At 45.9% G+C, this 24824-nt stretch overlaps 1 protein-coding gene across 1 annotated transcript; it reads left to right on the top strand.

The window, feature by feature from the left end:
• Positions 1–13772: 13772 nt before the first annotated feature.
• On the top strand, positions 13773–16942 carry LOC123160232 (uncharacterized WD repeat-containing protein C2A9.03-like). Its single transcript, XM_044578044.1, has 10 exons — positions 13773–13926; positions 14021–14134; positions 14442–14612; positions 14704–14790; positions 15287–15421; positions 15514–15624; positions 15710–15801; positions 15889–15994; positions 16191–16277; positions 16362–16942. Exons 2-10 carry the CDS (start codon positions 14024–14026, stop codon positions 16773–16775), a joined length of 1314 nt encoding a protein of 437 aa, XP_044433979.1. The 5' UTR covers positions 13773–13926; positions 14021–14023; the 3' UTR covers positions 16776–16942.
• Positions 16943–24824: the final 7882 nt, after the last annotated feature.

Here is a 24824-nt window from a genome sequence, read left to right on the forward strand (position 1 = left end):
GGCCTAGAAGATATGAGCAAGACAAGTTAAACATGGCATTGATGCAAAATGCACACAAACATCAAGCAAACATCTCAAAACAAAGATGCAACATGATAATATGAAACTACATGCAATTCTAAGCAAGTTTCATATAGAGCACACTCAAAACGGAGCAACGGTTCAACACACACACATGAAACAAGTTAAAGGACAAGCTGTCCAAAACAGCAACTAGGCATATTGCAAGCATCAAAACAACATGCGACAACACCCCAACATGATAACAAAAGGCATGGACATGATGTACAGGTAAAGCACAACAAAACATGAACACTGAGCTATCTCCAGAAACTACTAGAACATACTCAAACACACATGGTAAGATTACAAGTTTCAACAATTTCAGACTTTGCAGAAAATAACAGCACGATGCAATGTTTAGAGCTATCAAACAACATGTTACAGGAACTTATAATGGCAACCAAAGGCATGGCATGAATCTACTAATTGCATAGATCAAAAGTCCCTTACTTACCATAAGCCAAAAAGGACCAGAAAATATGATGGCACCCATGTAAACATAGCAAGTTCTATTACAGATTCATACATGGCAGGAACATAAATATGAAGGCATGTAGATGAGCTTGTGCAACTCACTACAGAGCAATACATGGCATGTAAAGGCACCCAACAGTAAGAAGGCATGTTTGTGAAGCTAAGCAAGTCAAGAACAAGTCCATAGCATGCAAGGATCAACTACAACAAGCTTGGCCAAATTGAATAACACGTAAACAATCTGCCAGGAAACAGTTTGAAGCAAAAGTAGAGCACGAAAATGACATGCTAGACTACTCCATAATTGCAACCAAGGGCATGAATGGATAGACAATAACCATGTTTTCAAAACACCCTTACTGAAGTATCTCAAATTATGCATGGATCTCTCTGTAACAACATGTTTACATGGCATCAAATTTACAGCAGAACAGGTACTAAAATTAGCATTAACACGAAGCCTAGTTTGCATGCTTGTGCTAGTCACCACATTGATCACAAAAATACATGGTGAGCACCTCTATAAAGAAGACATAGCCTAGTTCAAAACACATGTAGACATCAACCTCATAGGATGCACACATCAATCATGGCAAAAATGACAAAAGAGCTCGTTCTGATAACAGACAGCAGAAAACAACATGAAGCACACTTGCAACAATGATTCAGGCATCTACACGACCTCAAATGAATATGATGCAATGGAATGAAATGATGTACTCGTTGAGACGAACAATTTGACATATTACACGCGCAAAACGGAGCCACGAATGCAGAGATATATCACGTCAAAGTATGCAACATTTTAAACGTTTCTGGGGACTTAGCAGATTTTATACCTCCCGAAAACTGGACGGGACGAAGCGGGACGAGGAGATCCGGGCGGGGACGGGGCCGTTTGGTTCGAGGGAGTGGTGGATCTCGTCCACTCCCTCGGATCTAGCCGGAGCTCCAGCGAGGTGAACTCCGGCGAGCGGCACGGGGCGCGGAGGAGGCCGGAGGGAGGCGCGGTCGCCGGAGGAGGCGCACACCGGCGTGGTGCAGGGCGCGGTGGCCGGCTCCGGCGAACGGAGGCGGCGCGGGGCCGGCTGAGGGCGGCGAAGGACGCGGCAGCCGCGGCGGCGGCGCCATAGCGAGGTCCGGCGACGGGCGAGGGGCGGCCGGCGAGGAGGAGGGCAACGGGCGCGGGCGGTGGCGGGCGGCGCCCGAGGCGGGTGGCGGCGGCGGCGACCCGGTACGGCGGCGGTTCGGCGAGGCGCGCCGGCGCGGGCGGCGAGGCAGAGCGGGCTCCGGTCGCCGGAGTTGCAAGCGGGCGGCGCGACGGCGGGGATCTCCGGCGAAGGAGGCGGGGAGCACAGGCGGCGGCGCGGGCGCGATGGGCCGGGCGGGCCTCGCTCGGGCCCCGGCGGGCCCGCGCGGGTGGCGGCGAAGCGCGGGACAGTTGGCGCGAAGGGATTCGCCGGGAGCGGCGGCGCGGACGTGTCCGGCCGTCGGCGGACATGTCCGACGGCGCGGAGGAAGGTTTTTTTAGGGTTTCGGGGGGATTTGACCGCGAATTTCGGGGGAGGGGCATATATATAGGTAGAGGGAGCTAGGAGAGTCCAAATGAGGAGCTGTTTTCGGCCACGCGATCGTGATCAAACGACCGAGAGCATGGAGGCGAGTTAGGTGGGTTTTGGGCCACTTTGGAAGGGGTGTTGGGCTGCAAAGAGGAGGAGGCTTTACGGTTACCCGGTTAACCGTTGGAGTACCAAACGACCTCCAAATGACACGAAACTTGACAGGCGGTCTACCGATGGTATACCAAGGCCACTTGGCAAGGCTCGGGTCATTCCGAGAACGTTTAACACCCGCTCACAACGAGAGACAAAAGGGGAACGCCGGAGGGCATAGGAGTGCCGGATCGCGAAACGGACAACGGGGAAAAGGCTCGGATGCATGAGACGAACATGTATGCAAAATGAAATGCACATGATGACATGATAAAATGCAACACGCAAGCAAATGACATGGCAACGACGGCGAACAACTGGCAGACACCTGGCGCATCGAAACCGGGGCGTTACAACACTCCACCATTACGAGAGGATCTCGTCCCGAGATCTAGGATGGCACCGGAGAGAAACGGAAGAGGAAGAGAAGATGTAAAACTAAGTTGCTTCTTCGAGAAACAAGTGAAACCATGAACCTTGAGAGGTTGACCAAAATGAAGAAAGAAAACAACAAAGATGAACAAAGTTGAAAACACTCCGGTTGAACATGGAAGGAATAGAACATGAACTTGAGAAGAAGGGATGATACTTGATGAAGACATGGCACAAAACCTCCGGAAAGAATTGAAAGAGTATTCAATGAAAAGAATTTAGAAGGATTGAATGGAGTTGTTGAGAAAATCAACAACAAAAGAATAAGCTTGTTGTGGACTTATGGATAACATCTCAGAAATTATGAGGTGATAAACAGCCGCAAACGGAAATGATTGAATAGCTAAGAAGAATGAAGAAATGCAAAACTCCACTTCAAAAGAATACGGAGAATTAATTGCACTTTGAGATGCAAGAAGGAAGATACTTGAACTCCACCGACAAGAATCTTGATGAACTCTTGAAGAATGAATTAAATCATGAAGAACCACCATGAAGAACTCCGGTAACGAAAGGATGAATAGATAGAATGAAGGACGAACGAATAAGATGAGCGTTGCGATGATTTAGATGGAGGTTCCGACAAAATAGTCGAGGAAAAATTGAACTCCGGAAAAGAAAAGATGAAAACCACTTGGAACTATAATTTATTCATCATGAATAATCTCCGTAAAAAGAAATTGAGTCACCTAGAGGAAATAAGAATAAGATTTATTGTATGCTTATCCTTCATCAAATTAAATTGATGACAAGCAATGGATTTGGCATATTACTTATTCTCATAGAAAGGATTAAAAGAGATATGGCGCAAACTTGTGAAGGTCTTCAAGGAACCACCGGTAGGATTGGAAAGAATGAAAGAATTAGAATGATAATCAAGGAAAAAGAATCTTGAACGAACCACCGTTAGAATTCGAAAATGATTGATGAAAGAGACTGAATCACCGGGAAGAAACAATATGTTTTAGGGGGATTTAGATGCAAAATAACAAATAGATCATGAGCTGATTAAAGAGCACTTGAATGAAGCACCGGGATAATTGGATAATGATAGCTGAAATGATGAGGGCGAAGAATTCTTCTGGAACGATGGCCTCCGGTGAAAAGAAACGGGAAAACAACTTCTGACATACTCCGGATGGGTAAGAAAAGAATATCTGACAAACTGAAACAATTCGAGAGGATGATATGAAGCTAGAACCATGAATCTTCGAGAGAACGGGCAAGATTTAGAGGAAAAACTCTTCTTCGGTCTTCAAACGACGACGAAAAACACCAACAAATTACTGAGATACTCCGGGAGAATGGACAGCAAAGAGGTTGAGTCAACAATGACAAGAATTTGAACGAGATCTTGGAGAAGGCATGTGACTGATGGAATCCATTCTTACGTCGCACTTGAAAAAAATTGAGAATAGCTCCGGGGGAAATTAGAAGAGTCAGGTAAGATCCTGGGAAAAAACCTGTGGGTTAGGGCCCACTCAAAAGAAACATCATTGAAGGATTGCTTGAAATAGAGATTGCACCGGCAGAATTAAATATCTTGAATGAGAGAAAAACCTCGAAATATCTTGAACGGATTGAGAATGGACACAAGTCTTCTGAGATATATTCAGCACTCCAGAACAAATGAATAGCGAAAAGTGAAAGATTAAGAGGTGCACCGGTATGAAAAAGCATTTGACACGAGGAAAGGAATATGATCAACACTGAAAGCTTGAATTGGATCCACCGGAGAAGAAAATAACAAAGAATGACGAACTTGAAGAGCATCTTCATGGGAAATCACCGGATAAGAATATTGATTGAAAAGAACGAAGAGACTTCACATGAATAAATGGATACTTGATTAAGAAATCTGAGTCCTTGAAGAAAAAGGGGTGGAAGGGCGGGAAAAACAAAGGCAACTTGGGGAAGATGGAACAAACACCGTTGAGAAAACATAGAATTGATCTTACGGATGTTGAAAATGATCGGATCCACTTGAAGAGAAGCACGCCGGTTGGAAAGAATTGACATGATAACCTCGATGATCAAGAAGGATTAGTATTCACATAGCAATATGAGAACACCGTTTAGGAAAGGTATGGATTCAACATTTGACTTCGAAGCAACTCGAATACCACAAATAAAACAAAACAAAGGATTTGGCTTGCAGAAATAAACCGGAAACAAACATATGATAGATCCCCTATCGTATCATGTGTCTGTTGGAAAGATAAAACTAGAGCTACTTGAATTCCCACCTATAAAACTCCCGAAACTTTCTGGTTATGCAATCTGGTGTTGGGGATACAGGGGAAGCAATATATCTCACCCAAACTAACAATACCTACATCCAGCTGTATCCATCCGTCAACACATAACCAAGAAACCTTCGGAAATCGTGTACCTCAACCTTCGGAAAGCATCCGTTATACGAGTTATGGCAATACTCCCGAACTCCCCAGTACTGGGTGACGTCGAGGTTATCTCACCAACAACTGCATAAAAGAGATTTTCGATGTCGGCAAAACTCAGGTATTCCAGAACTGCAACGATAAAATTGTGACGACAACACCTCAGAGCTCAACTCCCCGGGTCAAAGCCACATAAATAGACAGGAGGCACCAAGAACAATGTTCTCGTCACAAAACCATCGAAACGATTCCAAGATACCCGCGTGATCCTAAATTTTTTTTTAATGAAATTTGAGGAGAGGAAAGTCAAAACATCTACGTCAGGAGACCTCACCAGAGCGATGAAGGGACTGAGGAGTAAAAAGAATCCTACTCTCCGATATATATGATCCTAAGACTCAAAATAGTTTTTTTTTCTAGACTCAACAACGGCCAATAATCAAGGGGGCTCCTAGGGTCGGTCGAGGCTTTGATACCAACTTGTCACGCCCAATATGCGACCCTATCCAAAAGGAACTCGAAGGTCCCACCAAGGATAGACCCGCATATTGAAACGCTTTTGCAAGGTGGATATCATTACATCAACATTACATAATAGATGGGGATACATACATAAGGCATACAATGCCACATGAATACAATATCACAATACATAAGAGCATTATCCGACTACGGATGAAACACAAACAGAAACTCAAACGACATCCATCCTGCTAGCCCAGGCTGCCGACCTGGAGCCTATCCCCTGATCGAAGAAGCAGAAGAAGAACTCCAAGACAAGCAAACATCGCTCTCACGTCAAGATCATCGCATAACCTGTACCAGCAACTGTTTTTGTAGTAATCTGTGATCCACGAGGACTCAGCAATCCCATTACCATGGGTATCAAGACTAGCAAAGCTTAAAGGGAAAGGAAGGGGTAAAGTGGTGAGGCTGCAGCAGCAACTAAGCATATATGGTGGCTAACATACGCAAATAAGAGCGAGAAGAGAGCAAGCAGAAACGGTCGTGAAACTAGCAATGATCAAGAAGTGATCCTGAACTCCTACTTACGTCAAACATAACCCAGAAACCGTGTTCACTTCTCGGACTCCGCCGAGAAGAGACCATCACGGCCACACACGCGGTTGATGCGTTTTAATCCGGATCTGGTGTCAAGTTATCTACAACCGGACATTAACAAATTCCCATCTGCCTATAACCGCAGGCACGGCTTTCGAAAGGTTATACCCTACAGGGGTGTCCCAACTTAGCCCATGACAAGCTCTCGCGATCAACGAAGGAATAGACCTTCTCCCAGGAAGACCCGATCAAACTCGGAATCCCGGTTTACAAGACTTTTCGACAATGGTAAAACAAGACCAGCAAGACCGCCCGATGCGCCGACAATCCCGATAGGAGCTGCACATATCTCGTTCTCAGGGCAACACCGGATGAGACATCCTACGAGTAAAACCAGACCTTGAGTTGCCCCGAGGTGGCCCCGCAGTCTACTCGGTTCGGACCAACACTTAGACAAGCACTGGCCCGGGGGGGCTAAAATAAAGATGACCCTCGGGTTGGCCGACCCAAGGGAAAGGGATAGGTGGTGGTGAGGCAAATGGTAAAACCAAGGTTGGGCCTTGCTGGAGGAGTTTTATTCAAAGCGAACTGTCAAGGGGGTCCCATAAATCACCCGACCGCGTAAGGAACGCAAAATCCGGGAACATAACACCGGTATGACGGAAACTAGGGCGGCAAGAGTGGAACAAAACACTAGGCAAAAGGCCAAGCCTTCCACCCTTTACCAAATATATAGATGCATTAATAATATAAGAGATATTGTGATATCCCAACCAAAAATCCTGTCCACCATGGAGCAATCTTCAACTTCACCTGCAACTAGCAACGCTATAAGAGGGCTGAGCAAAAGCGGTAACATAGCCAAACAATGGTTTGCATAGGAAAGGTGTCAAAGGTTAGAGGTTCATGGCAATATGGGATGGCTCGATAAACAGATGATAGGTAGCGCAGCAAAGCGATAGAACGAAGCAACTAGCATAGCAATGATAGTACTGAGATCCAGGGTAGCGGTCATCTTGCCTGAAATCCCGCAAGGAAAAGAACGAGTCCATGAAGAAGACAAACGGATGAAGCCGAACCAAGCGTAGACGAACGAATCCTCACGATCGCAACGAAACAGGAACTATCGAGAAGAAGCACACAACATAGTAAACACACCACACATGAACAAGACATGATGCACAACCAAGCATGATGCATGACAAAGCTACATGAAGCTACTCATGGCAAGAGATGAGGCAAACAAGAGCAACACATCAAGACAAGTTTAAATGAGGCCGGGAACAACATATAACAATACCGGTAAGTCCTCATATGCATATTTTGAAATTGGTCCAGATTTGAATAAACATTATGTGCAAGTTGTTAAACAACAAGTTAAGATGCACAAGATGATCTACACGAGATTCTAGTCAAGTTACATATAAAGTTCAATTAGTTCGGGGCTACGGCCTAGAAGATATGAGCAAGACAAGTTAAACATGGCATTGATGCAAAATGCACACAAACATCAAGCAAACACCTCAAAACAAAGATGCAACATGATAATATGAAACTACACGCAATTCTAAGCAAGTTTCATATAGAGCACACTCAAAACGGAGCAACGGTTCAACACACACACATGAAACAAGTTAAAGGACAAGCTGTCCAAAACAGCAACTAGGCATATTGCAAGCATCAAAACAACATGCGACAGCACCCCAACATGATAACAAAAGGCATGGACATGATGTACAGGTAAAGCACAACAAAACATGAACACCGAGCTATCTCCAGAAACTACTAGAACATACTCAAACACACATGGTAAGATTGCAAGTTTCAATAATTTCAGACTTGGCAGAAAATAACAGCACGATGCAATGTTTAGAGCTATCAAACAACATGTTACAGGAACTTATAATGGCAACCAAAGGCATGGCATGAATCTACTAATTGCATAGATCAAAAGTCCCTTACTGACCATAAGCCAAAAAGGACCAGAAAATATGATGGCACCCATGTAAACATAGCAAGTTTTATTACAAATTCATACATGGCAGGAACATAAATATGAAGGCATGTAGATGAGCTTGTGCAACTCACTACAGAGCAATACATGGCATAGAAAGGCATCCAACAGTAAGAAGGCATGTTTGTGAAGCTAAGCAAGTCAAGAACAAGTCCATAGCATGCAAGGATCAACTACAACAAGCTTGGCCAAATTGAATAACACGTAAACAATCTGCCAGGAAACAGTTTGAAGCAAAAGTAGAGCACGAAAATGGCATGCTAAACTACTCCATAATTGCAACCAAGGGCATGAATGGATAGACAATAACCATGTTTTCAAAACACCCTTACTGAAGTATCTCAAATTATGCATGGATCTCTCTGTAACAACATGTTTACATGGCATCAAATTTACAGCAGAACAGGGACTAAAATCAGCATTAACACGAAGCCTAGTTTGCATGCTTGTGCTAGTCACCACATTGATCACAAAAATACATGGTGAGCACCTCTATAAAGAAGACATAGCCTAGTTCAAAACACATGTAGACATCAACCTCATAGGATGCACACGTCAATCATGGCAAAAATGACAAAAGAGCTCATTCTGATAACAGACAGCAGAAAACAACATGAAGCACTCTTGCAACAATGATTTAGGCATCTAGACGACCTCAAATGAATATGATGCAATGGAATGAAATGATGTAATCGTTGAGACGAACAATTTGACATATTACACACGCAAAACGGAGCTACGGATGCAGAGATACAGCAGGTCAAAGTATGCAACATTTTAAACATTTCTGGGGACTTGGCAGATTTTATACCTTCCGAAAACTGGACGGACGAAGCGGGACGAGGAGATCCGGGCGGGGATGGGGCCGTTTGGTTCGAGGGAGTGGTGGATCTCGTCCACTCCCTCGGATCCGGCCGGAGCTCCGACGAGGTGAACTCCGGCGAGCGGCACGGGGCGCGGAGGAGGCCGGAGGGAGGCGCGGTCGCCGGAGGAGGCGCGCACCGGCGCGGTGCAGGGCGCGGTGGCCGGCTCCGGCGAACAGAGGTGGCGCGGGGCCGGCTGAGGGCGGCGGAGGACGCGGCAGCCGCAGCGGCGGCGCCATGGCGAGGTCCGGCGACGGGCGAGGGGCGGCCGGCGAGGAGGAGGGCAACGGGCGCGGGCGGTCGCGGGCGGCGCCCGAGGCGGGTGGCGGCGGCGGCGACCCGGTACGGCGGCGGTTCGGCGAGGCGCGCCGGCGCGGGCGGCAAGGCGGAGCGGGCTCCGGTCGCCGGAGTTGCAGGCGGGCGGCGCGACGGCGGGGATCTCCGGCGAAGGAGGCGGGGAGCACAGGCGGCGGCGCGGGCGCGATGGGCCGGGCGGGCCTCGCTCGGGCCCCGGCGGGCCCGCGCGGGTGGCGGCGAAGCGCGGGATAGGTGGCGCGCAGGGATTCGCCGGGAGCGGCGGCGCGGACGTGTCCGGCCGTCGGCGGACATGTCCGACGGCGCGGAGGGAGGTTTTTTTAGGGTTTCGGGGGGATTTGACCGCGAATTTCGGGGGAGGGGCATATATATAGGTAGAGGGAGCTAGGAGAGTCCAAATGAGGAGCGATTTTCGGCCACGCGATCGTGATCGAACGACCGAGAGCATGGAGGCGAGTTAGGTGGGTTTTGGGCCACTTTGGAAGGGGTGTTGGGCTGCAAAGAGGAGGAGGCTTTACGGTTACCCGGTTAACCGTTGGAGTACCAAACGACCTCCAAATGACACGAAACTTGACAGGCGGTCTGCCGGTGGTATACCAAGGCCACTTGGCAAGGCTCGGGTCATTCCGAGAATGTTTAACACCCGCTCACAACGAGAGACAAAAGGGGAACGCCGGAGGGCATAGGAGTGCCGGATCGCGAAACGGACAACGGGGAAAAGGCTCGGATGCATGAGACGAACACGTATGCAATATGAAATGCACATGATGACATGATAAAATGCAACACGCAAGCAAATGACATGGCAACGATGGCGAACAACTGGCAGACACCTGGCGCATCGAAACCGGGGCGTTACAGGGCAAGACCAACTCCAAGGTGGACGACATACGTGACGCCTCATCCATGGCCTTGCATGAGACTTTGCATGGCATGATGTCTCAAAAGGATGTGAGGGACGAGAAGAAGCGGCAAAGCAAGGACGAGCAAATGAAGCAATACCTAGACCTTCAAAGACAGAAGCTTGAGATGGAGGAGGCGACCAAGAGGAGGAAGATCGACATGGAGGAGGCGGCCCGGCAAAGGCAGCTCGACATGGAGGAGGCGGCCCGGCAAAGGCAGCTCGACATCGAGGCCGACATCGTCAAGGCCAGGCAGAGACAGCTCGACATCGAGGCCACCAATGCCGCCACCAAAGCGAAGGAGGTGGCCCTTGCGATCATGAGCGTGGACTTGTCGAAGATGAGCGACAAGACGAGGGCCTGGTTCGAGGCCAGGCAGAAGGAGATGCTCGACGCCGAAGGCCTGAACTAGGCCGTCCGATCGGCGTGGCCGTTCTTTTTTAGGCTGGCATGGGTGCTGCCCGCCCGCCCGTCCGGCCGCTGGTAGTGTGCCAGCGAGAAAACATTCATTTTGGAGGCCGGCTGTGTTGCCGGCCGCTGGCTGTGTTGCCGGCGAGGAGAACTATTCATTTTGGAGGCTGGCTGTGTTGCCGGCCGCTGGCTGATGCCGGTGATGGACGTGTAGGCCGCTGGCTCTGTTGCCGGCGTGATGAACCGGGGCCGCTGGCCTGAACTAGGACTTGGCATTTGAAAAGTAGACGCGGACAGGATGGGGCAAAATGGATGCGGCCGCGCGCTAGGCGTACGGCCACCGCATCCCAGGACAGGCCCGGACACGACCCCAAATCGCTACCCAAACGGACAGAATCCGGACAAAACAGACGTTCGTTTGGGGTCGCGCGGTGGAGTTGGCCTGAGGGCTTGCGGACGCGCCCCACCCAGACCACATTTTCTCTTTCTTTCTTTATTCTTTTGTTTCGCTCTCTTCATCTTCACCAATCATGTGCAAATGACCAGACATATACGAGGAAGACAATGATGAATCCGTCTGTATAAACAGACAAGTAGAGGTTCAAAACGAACACGCCGGTCACTGACCAGGCACGTCCACGGGCATTTAGGAGGGCGTATTTGCTAAGTCCGATTGTAGATGCGCTCACAATATCTATCAGTTGAAAAGGAATGAACCCAAGAAGATTCGGGTGGACAATCCTGCGAGCATTCAGGTCGCCATATGTTTGGTTGGGCTGCGGCTGAATGAGAAGTAGCTAGAGCTGGTAGAAGCTGAGAAGTGTGTGGAGCTGATAAAAGCCGAGAAACCAAAAATTGTGTCTAACAAGGATGTATAGTATCCGCCGAGCTCAAATGCTCCCTTATGAACAGTAAAAAAATGTAAAGAAAATCAAAAAATTCAGACATTGTTTTATGGTAAACTTTGACATATATTTTGTACACTTGTAAAAAAGTATCATGAAAGAAGATTTATGTAAGTCATGGCAGAAAAAAAAAACACGACCGTTGATTTTTTATTTTTATCTTTTGCTATGACTTCCACGAAGTGTTGATTTTACTGTTAATCCCGAGCTCATTGAGGACGGGAGCAGGGCAGGACTTTCGATTTGACAATTGCTTTTAAGACGATTGGTGATAACTAATTCTCTGCAGCCACAATTAAGACCAATGTTCATGGCACCAGTTCTTGCCAACGTCCATGGCAACAATTAGATCAGTGTCTTTTCGCAAAAAGAAAGAAAAAGAAAATCAGTGTGGGCTTGAGTAACGCAACTCCTAGAACACACACACACAAAAAAATCAGTGTGGGCTTGAGTAACGACGAGCCCGATTATCACACCAATTCTGTCCGGCACCGACCGCTTTACACATCAGTTCGTCCTATCCAGTTACTCAAAAAAATATTCAGTTCGTCGCATCCAAAAAATGACGTCTCCTTATTTAGCCTTTAGGGGGGGGGATGAAAATGACACCTCAACGAACCATCATTAATATCGGAGAAACGAAGACCGTCCCACAAAGAAAAAGAGAAAGAGAGAGGAAAGAAGGCCGCGAAAGAAAAGAAATCTAAAGGGGAAACGCCAGGCGGATTCCGGGGGCTGCGTTACATTTGGCGCGAATCCTGGGGCCTCCAGTGCAACCTGTCCGTCGCTATCGATGGATAGATAAGCATCACGTTGCCGCCACTCATCCAAACCTTGCACATTGCTATATTCACATCCGGGTCCTCAGCCTGTACCCATGATTTCTGCAATTCTAGTTTTTTTACTCGTCATGAATGAGCTTTACAAAAGTGGCCTTTCCATTTTAAACTGTGACGATGATTAACTTTTAGTGTATGTTGATCGTAAGATCCTCCTCCCATTGACCGGGCAACTCAACTTTACTTAAGTGTTAAGAGTAATAATCAAGACAAAATATTCATCTCACAAGAAGGACCAAGCTCCGTTTCAAAAAAAGTTGGGCGTGTCATTGTGACTATCTAAGTTTATATAATTTTTTTGAACACAGTACAGACTCAGTTACACATACACTCATCTATATGAGCGCACACATGCACACTCTATCAATGAGCACCCCCGAAAGACTGAGTTGGCATATCGCACATCATCCTGATATTGATAAAGTCCTCACACACGCATTCGTAGTTTACAAGAACGTATCCTTTCACTAACGCACATATTCGAAAGGACCGAAGTAAATCCAAAAAAATGCAATGATCAATGTAAATACCGCATTATATACTTGACAACAATGTCGTTCAGTTGTATTTTGTGTAGTTGATTTGATTCGACCACACACGAATATAATTGGCTACATTTTTTCGACATGAATGCAGTTGTGAAGGATCAAGGTGACGACTGTGAATAGATCTCTATGAATTTTATCTCTTTTGTTTAGCAATTTAAGCTTTGCGGCTAAATAATTTCTCCTAAATGCAACTACAACTCAGATAATATATACAACGATACAAATTAAAACAACATAAGTGAAAAATCTAGGATATAAATAAACAGGCATGAGAGACAAAGATGTATCCCAATGTTCTTCTTTCAAGAGACGCATCAACACAAGTTTTTCAATCTTCTTCTCGTTGAGCCCCCCCCCCCCCCCCCCCCCGCAGCAAGTAGGAGCTCAGTTTGATGCTAATAGACCTAGACCTTGAGATGGTCTCCAAGCTTTCATAAATTTAAGGAAAATTAACCTTGTGTCCTCGCAAACAAGACCTGGACTTTCCAGACAGGACATCACCCCCTAGGCAGGGCGGTGGCTCGAGGCGCCGTTGGTTCGATTCGAATTACCAAACGGTTCGGCCAGACTCGACCCGTTTCCTTTCGTTGTTGCCATGATATTTCTTATGAACTTTGCTTCGGTACATACTCTTAGAAAGTTTCTAAGTTTACAGATTTCAATAGAAAGATTAGAAGGTACATCTTCAATCAAAAGGATAATATAGTTTTTATATCAAATCAATCTATTCAATACGTTTGATCTGCAAGCTAAAATAGTGATAATCTTTTCAAGTAACTTCAAGATTCGTGCAAACTTTTAGGGGCGTACTAAAGCAAAATTCATTTCTTATTTCTACGAGGGTTTATTTATCAGAGGCTCGCCTGTGATTATTTAAGTGCCAACAAGAAAGGCAGCTTTGCTTCCACTCCCTCACTGAAACCTCAGAACCCTAGCTCGACAGCGATTCAAGCCCGTTCCAAACCCAAGGCGCCGAAATTAACCGAGGTGAGTGTTCTTACGGACATAATCTCGAAATTTCCCCGCAAATTTTGGTTGAGTTCGGCTCAAATTTGCGGCTTTTCTCCCGGCGTCCCTGCAGGCCATGTCGCAGTACGACGGCGGACTCGCCGGAGTGTACCCCGAGGAGGAGGATGACCGCCTCGCCGACCTGGCGGGGGACTCCGACTACGAGGACGACGAGTACGTCCAATCTGTAAGTTCGCCCGCCTGCCAAGTTCTCGGGCCATGGGGTCTCGTCTCCAACTTGATCCTTTATGTTGCTGATTTCGCCTTCCTGCTCGATATCTGGATGCTACTGTGTTAATTGAGTAGGCTGCTAGCTTGAGCTCAACGATTAATCTTAAGCCAAGATTATTTTGCAGATATACACTTCTTGTCAAATGCCATATTACAGTTTAGATTAATTACTTACCTGCATTTGTGGTGTTTATAGATTCCAGGGCTGCAGTTCCAGAATCGTTTTCTTTCGGTCTGACAGAATTGGATTCTGTTGTTTGTAGATTAGCAAGGCGTCAGAAGATACATCTGCGATGGATGTCCTGAAAGGGAAGGACATACAGGGAATTCCCTGGGAACGGCTGACCATCACAAGGGACGGATATAGGAAGTCCAGACTGGAAGGGTATACGAACTTTGAGAACATACCTAATTCCGGACAATTATCGGAGAAGGTATGATAGTGCTAGACAATAAGATAGATTGGTAACAGTACTCTGCGTTCCTGTTCAGTTTCTGAGGTTTTCCGTGGTGATCTTGATGCAGGTATGTACACCTGTGGAGAAAGGTCAACTCTACTACGAGTTTGCGCACAACACAAGATCGGTGAGACCGACCATTTTTCATTTTCAGGTGAGAAAATGGTAGCTTCTGGTACCATATTTTCATTGGGTCTTGCTTTGTTCATGCTAAGCAAGGAAGGGTTTTCAGACATGCTATTTGAAATAGTATGTCGGTTATTGTGTTCTTTCCTCCATGCTTGCCAATATTTGGCTGTAGTCCTGCAGAATTTATCTGTTGCAGATTTTCTTTTTTGATGTTCAGTTTTTAGAATACATGCAGAGAGAACTTTAATGTACTAAAAATAATCAACTGTTCCTATGAAAACTAGCCACTAACAAGGTCTACACATTCTCTTGAATATGCACTTCATGAAAGTGCAGAAAGGCAGTTGTAAAATTGCAATATGGCATCCCAAGTCCTAACACGGGAGCAAACATTTACAACACCTAACATGCCTTGTATCTCTTTAATATATGGTTGTACTGAGCAATCAGATGTTGTCACATAATTAATTGCCTGCTTGCTCGTATGTAATTATTAAGCTTGCTCTATCACTTTCATACAGTTGAGAAATTTAGTATGGGCAACAACAAGGCATGATGTTTATCTTATGTCACACATGTCTGTGCTTCATTGGTCACCACTGACCTCTGAGAAGCACGAAGTCATTGATCTTCAAGGACATGTTGCTCCATGCGAGGTACAAATTCCTCTTCCAAGTGTTTGATTGAACTTGCATATTTCTTACAGATCCTTATATATTTAATATTTTTTTGTTGCTTTTGACTTCAGAAGCACGAGGGGAATTTCTATGAGGGCTTTTATCGGACTCACGTTAGCACATTGGCAGTGAAGAATAACCTGCTGGTTGCTGGTGGGTTTCATGGAGAACTAATTTGCAAGGTAACTTATTTTCATTTTTAATGTTTTCTTCCATCTCTGACATCTACAACCACTTACAATGTAATTTATTGTCTGTGGAATGCAGTTTTTGGACCGTGAAGGAATAAGCTATTGTTCCAAGTCAACTCATGATGACAATGGCATTACTAATTGTCTGGAGATATTTGAGAAACCTAGGTAGGTTATATTTCTATGGACAAATTGTTCCATTGTTTCTGTGAAAATGAGCATTCATTGATCACAATCTAAAAATTATTTTTGCAGTGGTTCCGTGCATTTCCTAGCATCAAACAATGATTGTGGACTAAGAGACTTTGACATGGAGAAGTTTCAAATGTGCAATCATTTTCATTTTGATTGGGCTGTGAATGTAAGCCTCGAGCTTCATCCTTTGCACTTGTCTATATTTAGTGTTCTATTTGCTGCACTGTGTATTGTAGTTTCCTAATCAAACCTGGCACTGAAGTCAATACTCAATACTTGGTCAAAGAATGTTTATCTTCCATTAGGTGACGAGGAGGATATCAGCCTGACCTTGTTTTGCTCCTTTGTTTTCTTTGATGCAGCACACATCCTTGAGCCCTGATGGTAAAATCATTGCTATTGTGGGGGACAATCCTGATGGTGTTCTGGTTGATGCTAATTCGGGGAAAGTAAGTACAGCGCAAGGCCCAATCATCGGCTTTCAAACAACGGCATTGTAATTTACACAAGCTTTTGGTTGTTCTTTCCCGCAGATGATTCATGAGCTCAATGGTCATTTGGACTATTCGTTTGCATCGGCATGGAACCCAGACGGCCGAACATTCGCGACTGGGAACCAAGACAAGACATGCAGGATCTGGGACGCCCGTAACCTCTCCAAGTCTGTCGCTGTCCTGGGAGGCAACATGGGAGCCATAAGGTCGATCCACTATACATCTGACGGCAAGTTCCTGGCAATGGCCGAAGCTGCAGACTTCATCCACATCTTCGACGTCAGGAGCGGGTACGACAGGAAGCAGGAGCTGGACTTCTTTGGTGAGATTGCCGGCATATCGTTCAGTCCTGACACCGAGGCTCTCTTTGTCAGCGTACATGATCGCAACTATAGCAGCCTCCTCCAGTACAGTCGTCGACGGTTCTACGGGTACCTTGATTCAGCGTTGTGAATAGCTAGTGGCTGAGGTCTATAAGAGCAAGATCGCAAGTTGTAGAAAGGATGTACATATCTGTAGGTCTTGCCCTGCGCTCTGACTAAACCAAAGCTCAGCTACAAAGGTGTGGTTGCGCTGAACAAACTGACGGCCTGTTGTTATAAGTGATGTCATTACCCATACATCTCTCAGAACTCTTGCGTGCCTTCTCTTTTGTAAGCCAGCAATAGTCTAACAAACTATGCTGATCTTATCTTGCTCCCGATCAGTTTACGTTTAACGTTTACCGAAGAGCAAATACGATAGATAAGGTACAACAGGGTACTCGTGTTTCAAACAAAACAAACATGATATGAAGTGGACGAAAAGGACATGTAAAAGTGTTTTGCCGGGGGATAGAGAAATCTTGAGGCCTCCTTTGGTTCATTGGATAGGATTATCATAGGAATAAGAAACTTAGAAAATGTGATATGTATCTCAAATCCTATGAGTAGGAATAGGAAAAGAGATGTCATTTGGTTCATATCATAGGAATTTTTCATTGAGTTTAGGATCATGTTTATTTTTCTTTAAAATGTGAAGGATAGGAACCAATCCTATGTAGGAACATGAATATTCATTTCTATCAACCAAAGGGCTCTAAAGAAAAAAATTCCTATAAGCACCATAACCTAAAATTTCTCCAAACCAAAGGAGGCCTGGGTGTTACCATGGTGCAAGAAAAAGCAATGAAGGGTGTGGTTCGTGAGCAAGGGCTTCAAGCTAAGCTACCTAATCTCATCAGTCATGCTGAATACGAATCAAGAAAATGAGTGAAGGATACTGCCAATGAAGCGAAAGCACATGTCATCGAAAGTGACTTCTGATTGATACTCACGCGCATGTCGTCATAGAAACGTAAAAGATACCGGATTCACCATTTAATTCAGAAAAATATCCTTGTTCTTTAACATCGATAGAGAAAAAAGTCGACTATCGAATTTGAACCGATGACCCTCACATTACGGATATGACTCTACCTTGGTTTGTATTTCTTGTCCGGGATCTTGCTTTTCATGATTCTCATCTCTACAACTCGTGCTCAGAGAGGCTCTCAGAATGGGAAAGTTAACCAAGCTTTCCAGCCTAGTATTAATGACTTGCTAGACTTAGAGGCTGATAGAGCCATGGAGATGATTCGTAATATTGCAGCCGTAAAGCCTATGAATGATTCCGACATTAATGCTCTAGGGGTTGAGGCACTAGAATGACTCTGTGAGGATTTAGTACCCTCGTTTGTGTTACAGGAAGAGGATGTGGATACGGTTTCAGAGGGGTATACGCCCCCCTCCAACTAGATTTGAGCACGCAAACTGACCTCTGTTATATGGACCGAGAGGCTGGACAGGATAAGCCAAAACCAATCTGGAAGAGGAAGATATATCCTGCATCTGCTGTGCGCAGAAGCGCGAGAATTCGGGCGACAAAGAAATTTCATGATGAAAGGAAAAATTTAGAATAGCAGACATCTGATAAACATGGCGAAAAGAAGGTTCCTTGCGGAAGCATCATTAGACATAAGTTGGAATTTATTGTCTTACTTGAGCCTCGTAGGGATAATTTTATATCACAATTTCTTGGTACCTTATCCGGTGGTGTTTACTTTGATTGGCAATGTCTACCTCCAAGAGAAAGACCTGGAGAGATTTTACTTGGGGTCAAGTGCGAGTCGCTAGAAGTACGTAACGTAGTGCTGGGGGACTTTGCCGTCAAATTCAGTGTGCACTTGAAGGTTGATGGGTTCCAATGGGCGCTAGTTGCACTATATGGAGCTTCTCAACCGGAGCTCAAGCCAGACTTCCTAGCAGACCTTGCGCGGGTTTGTGGGCATGAGAGATTACTAATCCTGGTTGGAGGTGATTTTAACATTATTAGGAGGAGATACGAAAAGTATAATGTTAACTTTGATGGCAGATGGTAATTCATGTTTAACACTATCATCAAAAGTCTAGACCTGAGAGAGATAAAAATCTCAGGCAAAAAGTTTACTTGGGCAAACACACTACCGAATCCAACTTATGAGAAGTTGGATTGAGTTCTCACCAGTATTGAATGGGAACAAAAGTTTCCTTTGGTGACAGTCCAAGCCTTACAGAGATGAATTTCCGATCACACCCCGCTGCTTGTTGACACTAGGGAAGCGACACATGCGGGAAATAGAAACGTATTTTTTGAAACTAGCATGGTTTGGGAGAGAGGGCTTCATTGACCTAATTGCCCAGGAATGGGCTAAGGCCACAGGAGGGAGGTCGAATATTGAGCGATGGCAAAATAAGATTAGGCACTTGAGGCAGTTCCTGAGGGACTGGGCTAAAAATGAAAGTGGAATTTATAAGGTGGAAAAGGATAGGCTTATACGCCTTATAAATGAACTTGATCTAAAGGCCGAATCCATTTTATTAGATGCGGATGAACGGGCATCTAAAAGGGAGGCTGAGCAGAGATTGCGAGAGCTTCTCATAGAAGAAGAGATGAAATGGGCACTTAGAGCTAAAGTGTGGCAGATCGTCCAAGGGGACAACAGTACCCAATTTTCCCATATGATTGCAAATGGAAAACACAGAAAGAAGAAAAATTTCCAGCTTGAGCAGGATGAGGGTACAACTGTAGGACACGAGAACCTAAAATTGTATATCTCTAATTATTATAAACAACTGTCTAGGGCTCCCGACGACAATTTTATGTATATGGACGAGCTCATGGTTGGGGATATTTCTCAGCTCGGGACAGACGAGAATGAGATTTTATGCGCACTATTCACGGAGAAAGAGGTGTTTGAGGCCATATAATAGATGAAGAATAATAAGACGCCAGGCCTGGATGGCTTCTCAGCAAAATTTTATAAAAAGTGATGACATATCATTAAAGGTGATCTAGTGCCGATGTTCCATGACTTGTTCAGTGGCCATCTACAACTATTCCACCTAAACTTTGGGACGATAACGTTGTTGCCAAATAAGGAGGTAGTGCGTATTGAGCAGTTCCGACCAATTTGTCGGCTCAATCTGAGCTTTTTTTTACTAAAGTTGGGACAAACCGACTAACGTGGATTGCACATAGTGTAGTGCAACCAACTCAGGTGACTTCCATGTCGGGCAGAAAGATACTAGAGGGTGTGGTTGTCCTACATGAAACACTTCACGAGATTCACTCAAAGAAACTGGATGTGGTGGTCTTCAAAGTGGATTTTAAAAAAGTATATGATAAAGTTAAATGGCAATTCCTCCAGTAGGCCTTACGTATGAAGGGATTCGACTATTGTTGAAGGAAGCGGGTCGATTCATGTGTATGAAAAGGCAGTGTCGGGATTAAAGTGAATGATGACATAAGTCACTAATTCAAGACGCATAAGGACTAAGACAGGGGGACCCGATGTCTCCGATCTTGTTTAACATAGTAGCGGATATGTTGGCAATTTTGATAGGAAGAGCTAAAGAGGAAGGCCAAGTAGGAGGACTAGTATCACATCTAGTAGATGGTGGGGCGTCCATACTACAATACACTGATGATATCATTGTTGGGGAACGTTGCAGAAAATTAAATTTTTTCCTACGGTTTCACCAATATCCATCTATGAGTTCATCTAAGCAACGAGTCAAGGGAGTGAGTTTGCATCTACATACCACTTGTAGATCGCGTACGGAAGCGTTCGAGGGAGTGGTGATGATGGAGTCGTACTCGACGTGATTCAGATCACCGATGACCAAGTGCTGAACGGACAGCACCTCCGCGTTCAACACACGTACGGTACGGGCGACGTCTCCTCCGTCTTGATCCAGCAAGGAGGAAGGAGAGGTTGAGGAAGACAGCTCCACCGGCAGCACGACGGCGTGATGATGGTGGAGAGGCAGTACTCCGACAGGGCTTCGCCAAGCACGTGGAGAAGGAGAGGTGTTGGGGAGGGGAGGGGCTGCGCCTTGGCTTGGGTGTGCAGCCCTCCCCTCACCCCTCTATTTATAGGGGAAGGGGCAAGGGGGGCCGGCCCCTCTAGATGGGATCTAGAGGGGGGGCGGCGGCCAGGGAGGGGGAACTTGCCCCCAAGCAAAGGGGGCGCCCCCTCTAGGGTTCTCCCCCCAACCCTAGGCGCATGGGCCCAAGGGGGGGGGCGCCCAGCCCTCCAGGGGCTGGCTCCCTGCCCCACGCGGCCCACGTGGCCCACCAAGAGGGGTGGCCCCTCCTGGTGGACCCCCGGAACCCCTCCGGTGGCCCCGGTACAATACCGATATGACCCCGAAACTTTCCGGTGTCCGTTTGACAACTTCCCATATATAAATCTTTACCTCCGGACCCTTCCGGAACTCCTCGTGACGTCCGGGATCTCATCCGAGACTCCGAACAACTTTCGGTAATCACATACAAGTCTTCCTAATAACCCTAGCGTCACCGAACCTTAAGTGTGTAGACCCTACGGGTTCGGGAGACACGCAGACATGACCGAGACGGCTCTCTGGTCAATAACCAACAGCGGGATCTGGATACCCATGTTGGCTCCCACATGCTCCTCGATGATGTCATCGGATGAACCACGATGTCGAGGATTCAATCAACCCCGTATGCAATTCCCTTTGTCGGTCGGTATGTTACTTGCCCGAGACTCGATCGTCGGTATCCCAATACCTCGTTCAGTCTCGTTACCGGCAAGTCACTTTACTCGTACCGTAATGCATGATCCCGTGACCAAACACTTGGTCACTTTGAGCTCATTATGATGATGCACTACCGAGTGGGCCCAGTGATACCTCTCCGTCATACGGAGTGACAAATCCCAGTCTCGATCCGTGTCAACCCAACAGACACTTTCGGAGATACCTGTAGTGCACCTTTATAGTCACCCAGTTACGTTGTGACGTTTGGTACACCCAAAGCACTCTTACGGTATCCGGGAGTTACACGATCTCATGGTCTAAGGAAGAGATACTTGACATTGAAAAGCTCTAGCAAAACGAACTACACGATCTTGTGCTATGCTTAGGATTGGGTCTTGTCCATCACATCATTCTCCTAATGATGTGATCCCGTTGTCAATGACATCTAATGTCCATAGTCAGGAAACCATGACTATCTGTTGACCAACGAGCTAGTCAACTAGAGGCTCACTAGGGACATGTTATGGTCTATGTATTCACACGTGTATTACGATTTCCGGATAATACAGTTATAGCATGAATAAAAGACAATTATCATGAACAAGGAAATATAATAATAACCCTTTTATTATTGCCTCTAGGGCATATTTCCAACAGTCTCCCACTTGCACTAGAGTCAATAATCTAGTTACATTGTGATGAATCGAACACCCATAGAGTTCTGGTGTTGATCATGTTTTGCTCGCGAGAGAGGTTTAGTCAACGGATCTGCGACATTCAGATCCGTATGTACTTTGCAAATATCTATGTCTCCATCTTGAACATTTTCACGGATGGAGTTGAAACGACGCTTGATGTGCCTGGTCTTCTTGTGAAACCTGGGCTCCTTAGCAAGGGCAATAGCTCCAGTGTTGTCACAGAAGAGTTTGATCGGCCCCGACGCATTGGGTATGACTCCTAGGTCGGTGATGAACTCCTTCACCCAAATTGCTTCATGCGCTGCCTCCGAGGCTGCCATGTACTCCGCTTCACATGTAGATCCCGCCACGACGCTCTGCTTGCAGCTGCACCAGCTTACTGCTCCACCATTCAACATATACACGTATCCGGTTTGTGACTTAGAGTCATCCAGATCTGTGTCGAAGCTAGCGTCGACGTAACCCTTTACGACGAGCTCTTCGTCACCTCCATAAACGAGAAACATGTCCTTTGTCCTTTTCAGGTACTTCAGGATATTCTTGACCGCTGTCCAGTGTTCCTTGCCGGGATTACTTTGGTACCTTCCTACCAAACTTACGGCAAGGTTTACATCAGGTCTGGTACACAGCATGGCATACATAATAGATCCTATGGCTGAAGCATAGGGGATGACACTCATCTCTTCTTTATCTTTTGCCGTGGTCGGGCATTGAGCCGAGCTCAATCTCACACCTTGCAATACAGGCAAGAACCCTTCTTGGACTGATCCATTTTGAACTTCTTCAAAATCTTATCAAGGTATGTGCTTTGTGAAAGACCTATGAGGCGTCTCGATCTATTTCTATAGATCTTGATGCCTAATATATAAGCAGCTTCTCCAAGGTCCTTCATTGAAAAACACTTATTCAAGTAGGCCTTAATGTTGTCCAAGAATTCTATATCATTTCCCATCAAAAGTATGTCATCTACATATAATATGAGAAATGCTACAGAGCTCCCACTCACTTTCTTGTAAACGCAGGCTTCTCCATAAGTCTGCATAAACCCAAACGCTTTGATCATCTCATCAAAGCGAATGTTCCAACTCCGAGATGCTTGCACCAGCCCATAAATGGATCGCTGGAGCTTGCATACTTTGTTAGCGTTCTTAGGATCGACAAAACCTTCCGGCTGCATCATATACAACTCTTCCTTAAGATAACCGTTAAGGAATTCCGTTTTGACGTCCATCTGCCATATCTCATAATCATAGTATGCGGCAATTGCTAACATGATTCGGACGGACTTAAGCTTCGCTACGGGAGAGAAAGTCTCATCGTAGTCAATCCCTTGAACTTGCCGATAACCCTTAGCGACAAGTCGAGCTTTATAGATGGTAATATTACCATCCGCGTCCGTCTTCTTCTTAAAGATCCATTTGTTTTCTATCGCTCGCCGATCATCGGGCAAGTCAGTCAAAGTCCATACTTTGTTTTTATACATGGATTCTATCTCGGATTTCATGGCTTCAAGCCATTTGTTGGAATCTGGGCCCGCCATCGCTTCTTCATAGTTCGAAGGTTCACCGTTGTCTAACAACATGATTTCCAGGACAGGGTTGCCGTACCACTCTGGTGCGGAACGTGTCCTTGTGGACCTACGAAGTTCAGTAGCAACTTGATCCGAAGTACCTTGATCATCATCATTATTTCCTCTTCAGTTGGTGTAGGCATCACAGGAACATTTTCCTGAGCTGCACTACTATCCCGTTCAAGAGGTAGTACTTCATCGAGTTCTACTTTCCTCCCACTTACTTCTTTCGAGAGAAACTCTTTTTCCAGAAAGGATCCGTTCTTGGCAACAAAGATCTTGCCCTCGGATCTTAAGTAGAAGGTATACCCAATGGTTTCCTTAGGGTATCCTATGAAGACGCATTTTTCCGACTTGGGTTCGAGCTTTTCAGGTTGAAGTTTCTTGACATAAGCATCGCATCCCCAAACTTTTAGAAACGACAGCTTAGGTTTCTTCCCAAACCATAATTCATACGGTGTCGTCTCAACGGATTTAGACGGTGCCCTATTTAAAGTGAATGTAGCTGTCTCTAGAGCGTATCCCCAAAATGATAGTGGTAAATCGGTAAGAGACATCATAGACCGCACCATATCCAATAGAGTGCGATTACGACGTTCGGACACACCGTTACGCTGAGGTGTTCCAGGCGGCGTGAGTTGTGAAACGATTCCACATTTCCTTAAGTGTGTACCAAATTCGTGACTTAAGTATTCTCCTCCACGATCTGATCGTAGGAATTTTATCTTTCGGTCACGTTGATTCTCTACCTCATTCTGAAATTCCTTGAACTTTTCAAAGGTCTCAGACTTGTGTTTCATTAAGTAGACATACCCATATCTACTCAAGTCATCAGTGAGAGTGAGAACATAACGATATCCTCCGCGAGCCTCAACGCTCATTGGACCGCACACATCGGTATGTATGATTTCCAACAAGTTGGTTGCTCGCTCCATTGTTCCGGAGAACGGAGTCTTGGTCATCTTGCCCATGAGGCATGGTTCGCATGTGTCAAATGATTCATAATCGAGAGACTCCAAAAGTCCATCAGCATGGAGCTTCTTCATGCGCTTGACACCAATGTGACCAAGGCGGCAGTGCCACAAGTATGTGGGACTATCGTTATCAACTTTACATCTTTTGGCATTCACGCTATGAATATGTGTAACATTACGCTCGAGATTCATTAAGA

The sequence above is a fragment of the Triticum aestivum genome, chromosome 7B, assembly GCF_018294505.1.
Source record: "Triticum aestivum cultivar Chinese Spring chromosome 7B, IWGSC CS RefSeq v2.1, whole genome shotgun sequence".
In the NCBI taxonomy this organism is placed as follows: domain Eukaryota; kingdom Viridiplantae; phylum Streptophyta; class Magnoliopsida; order Poales; family Poaceae; genus Triticum; species Triticum aestivum.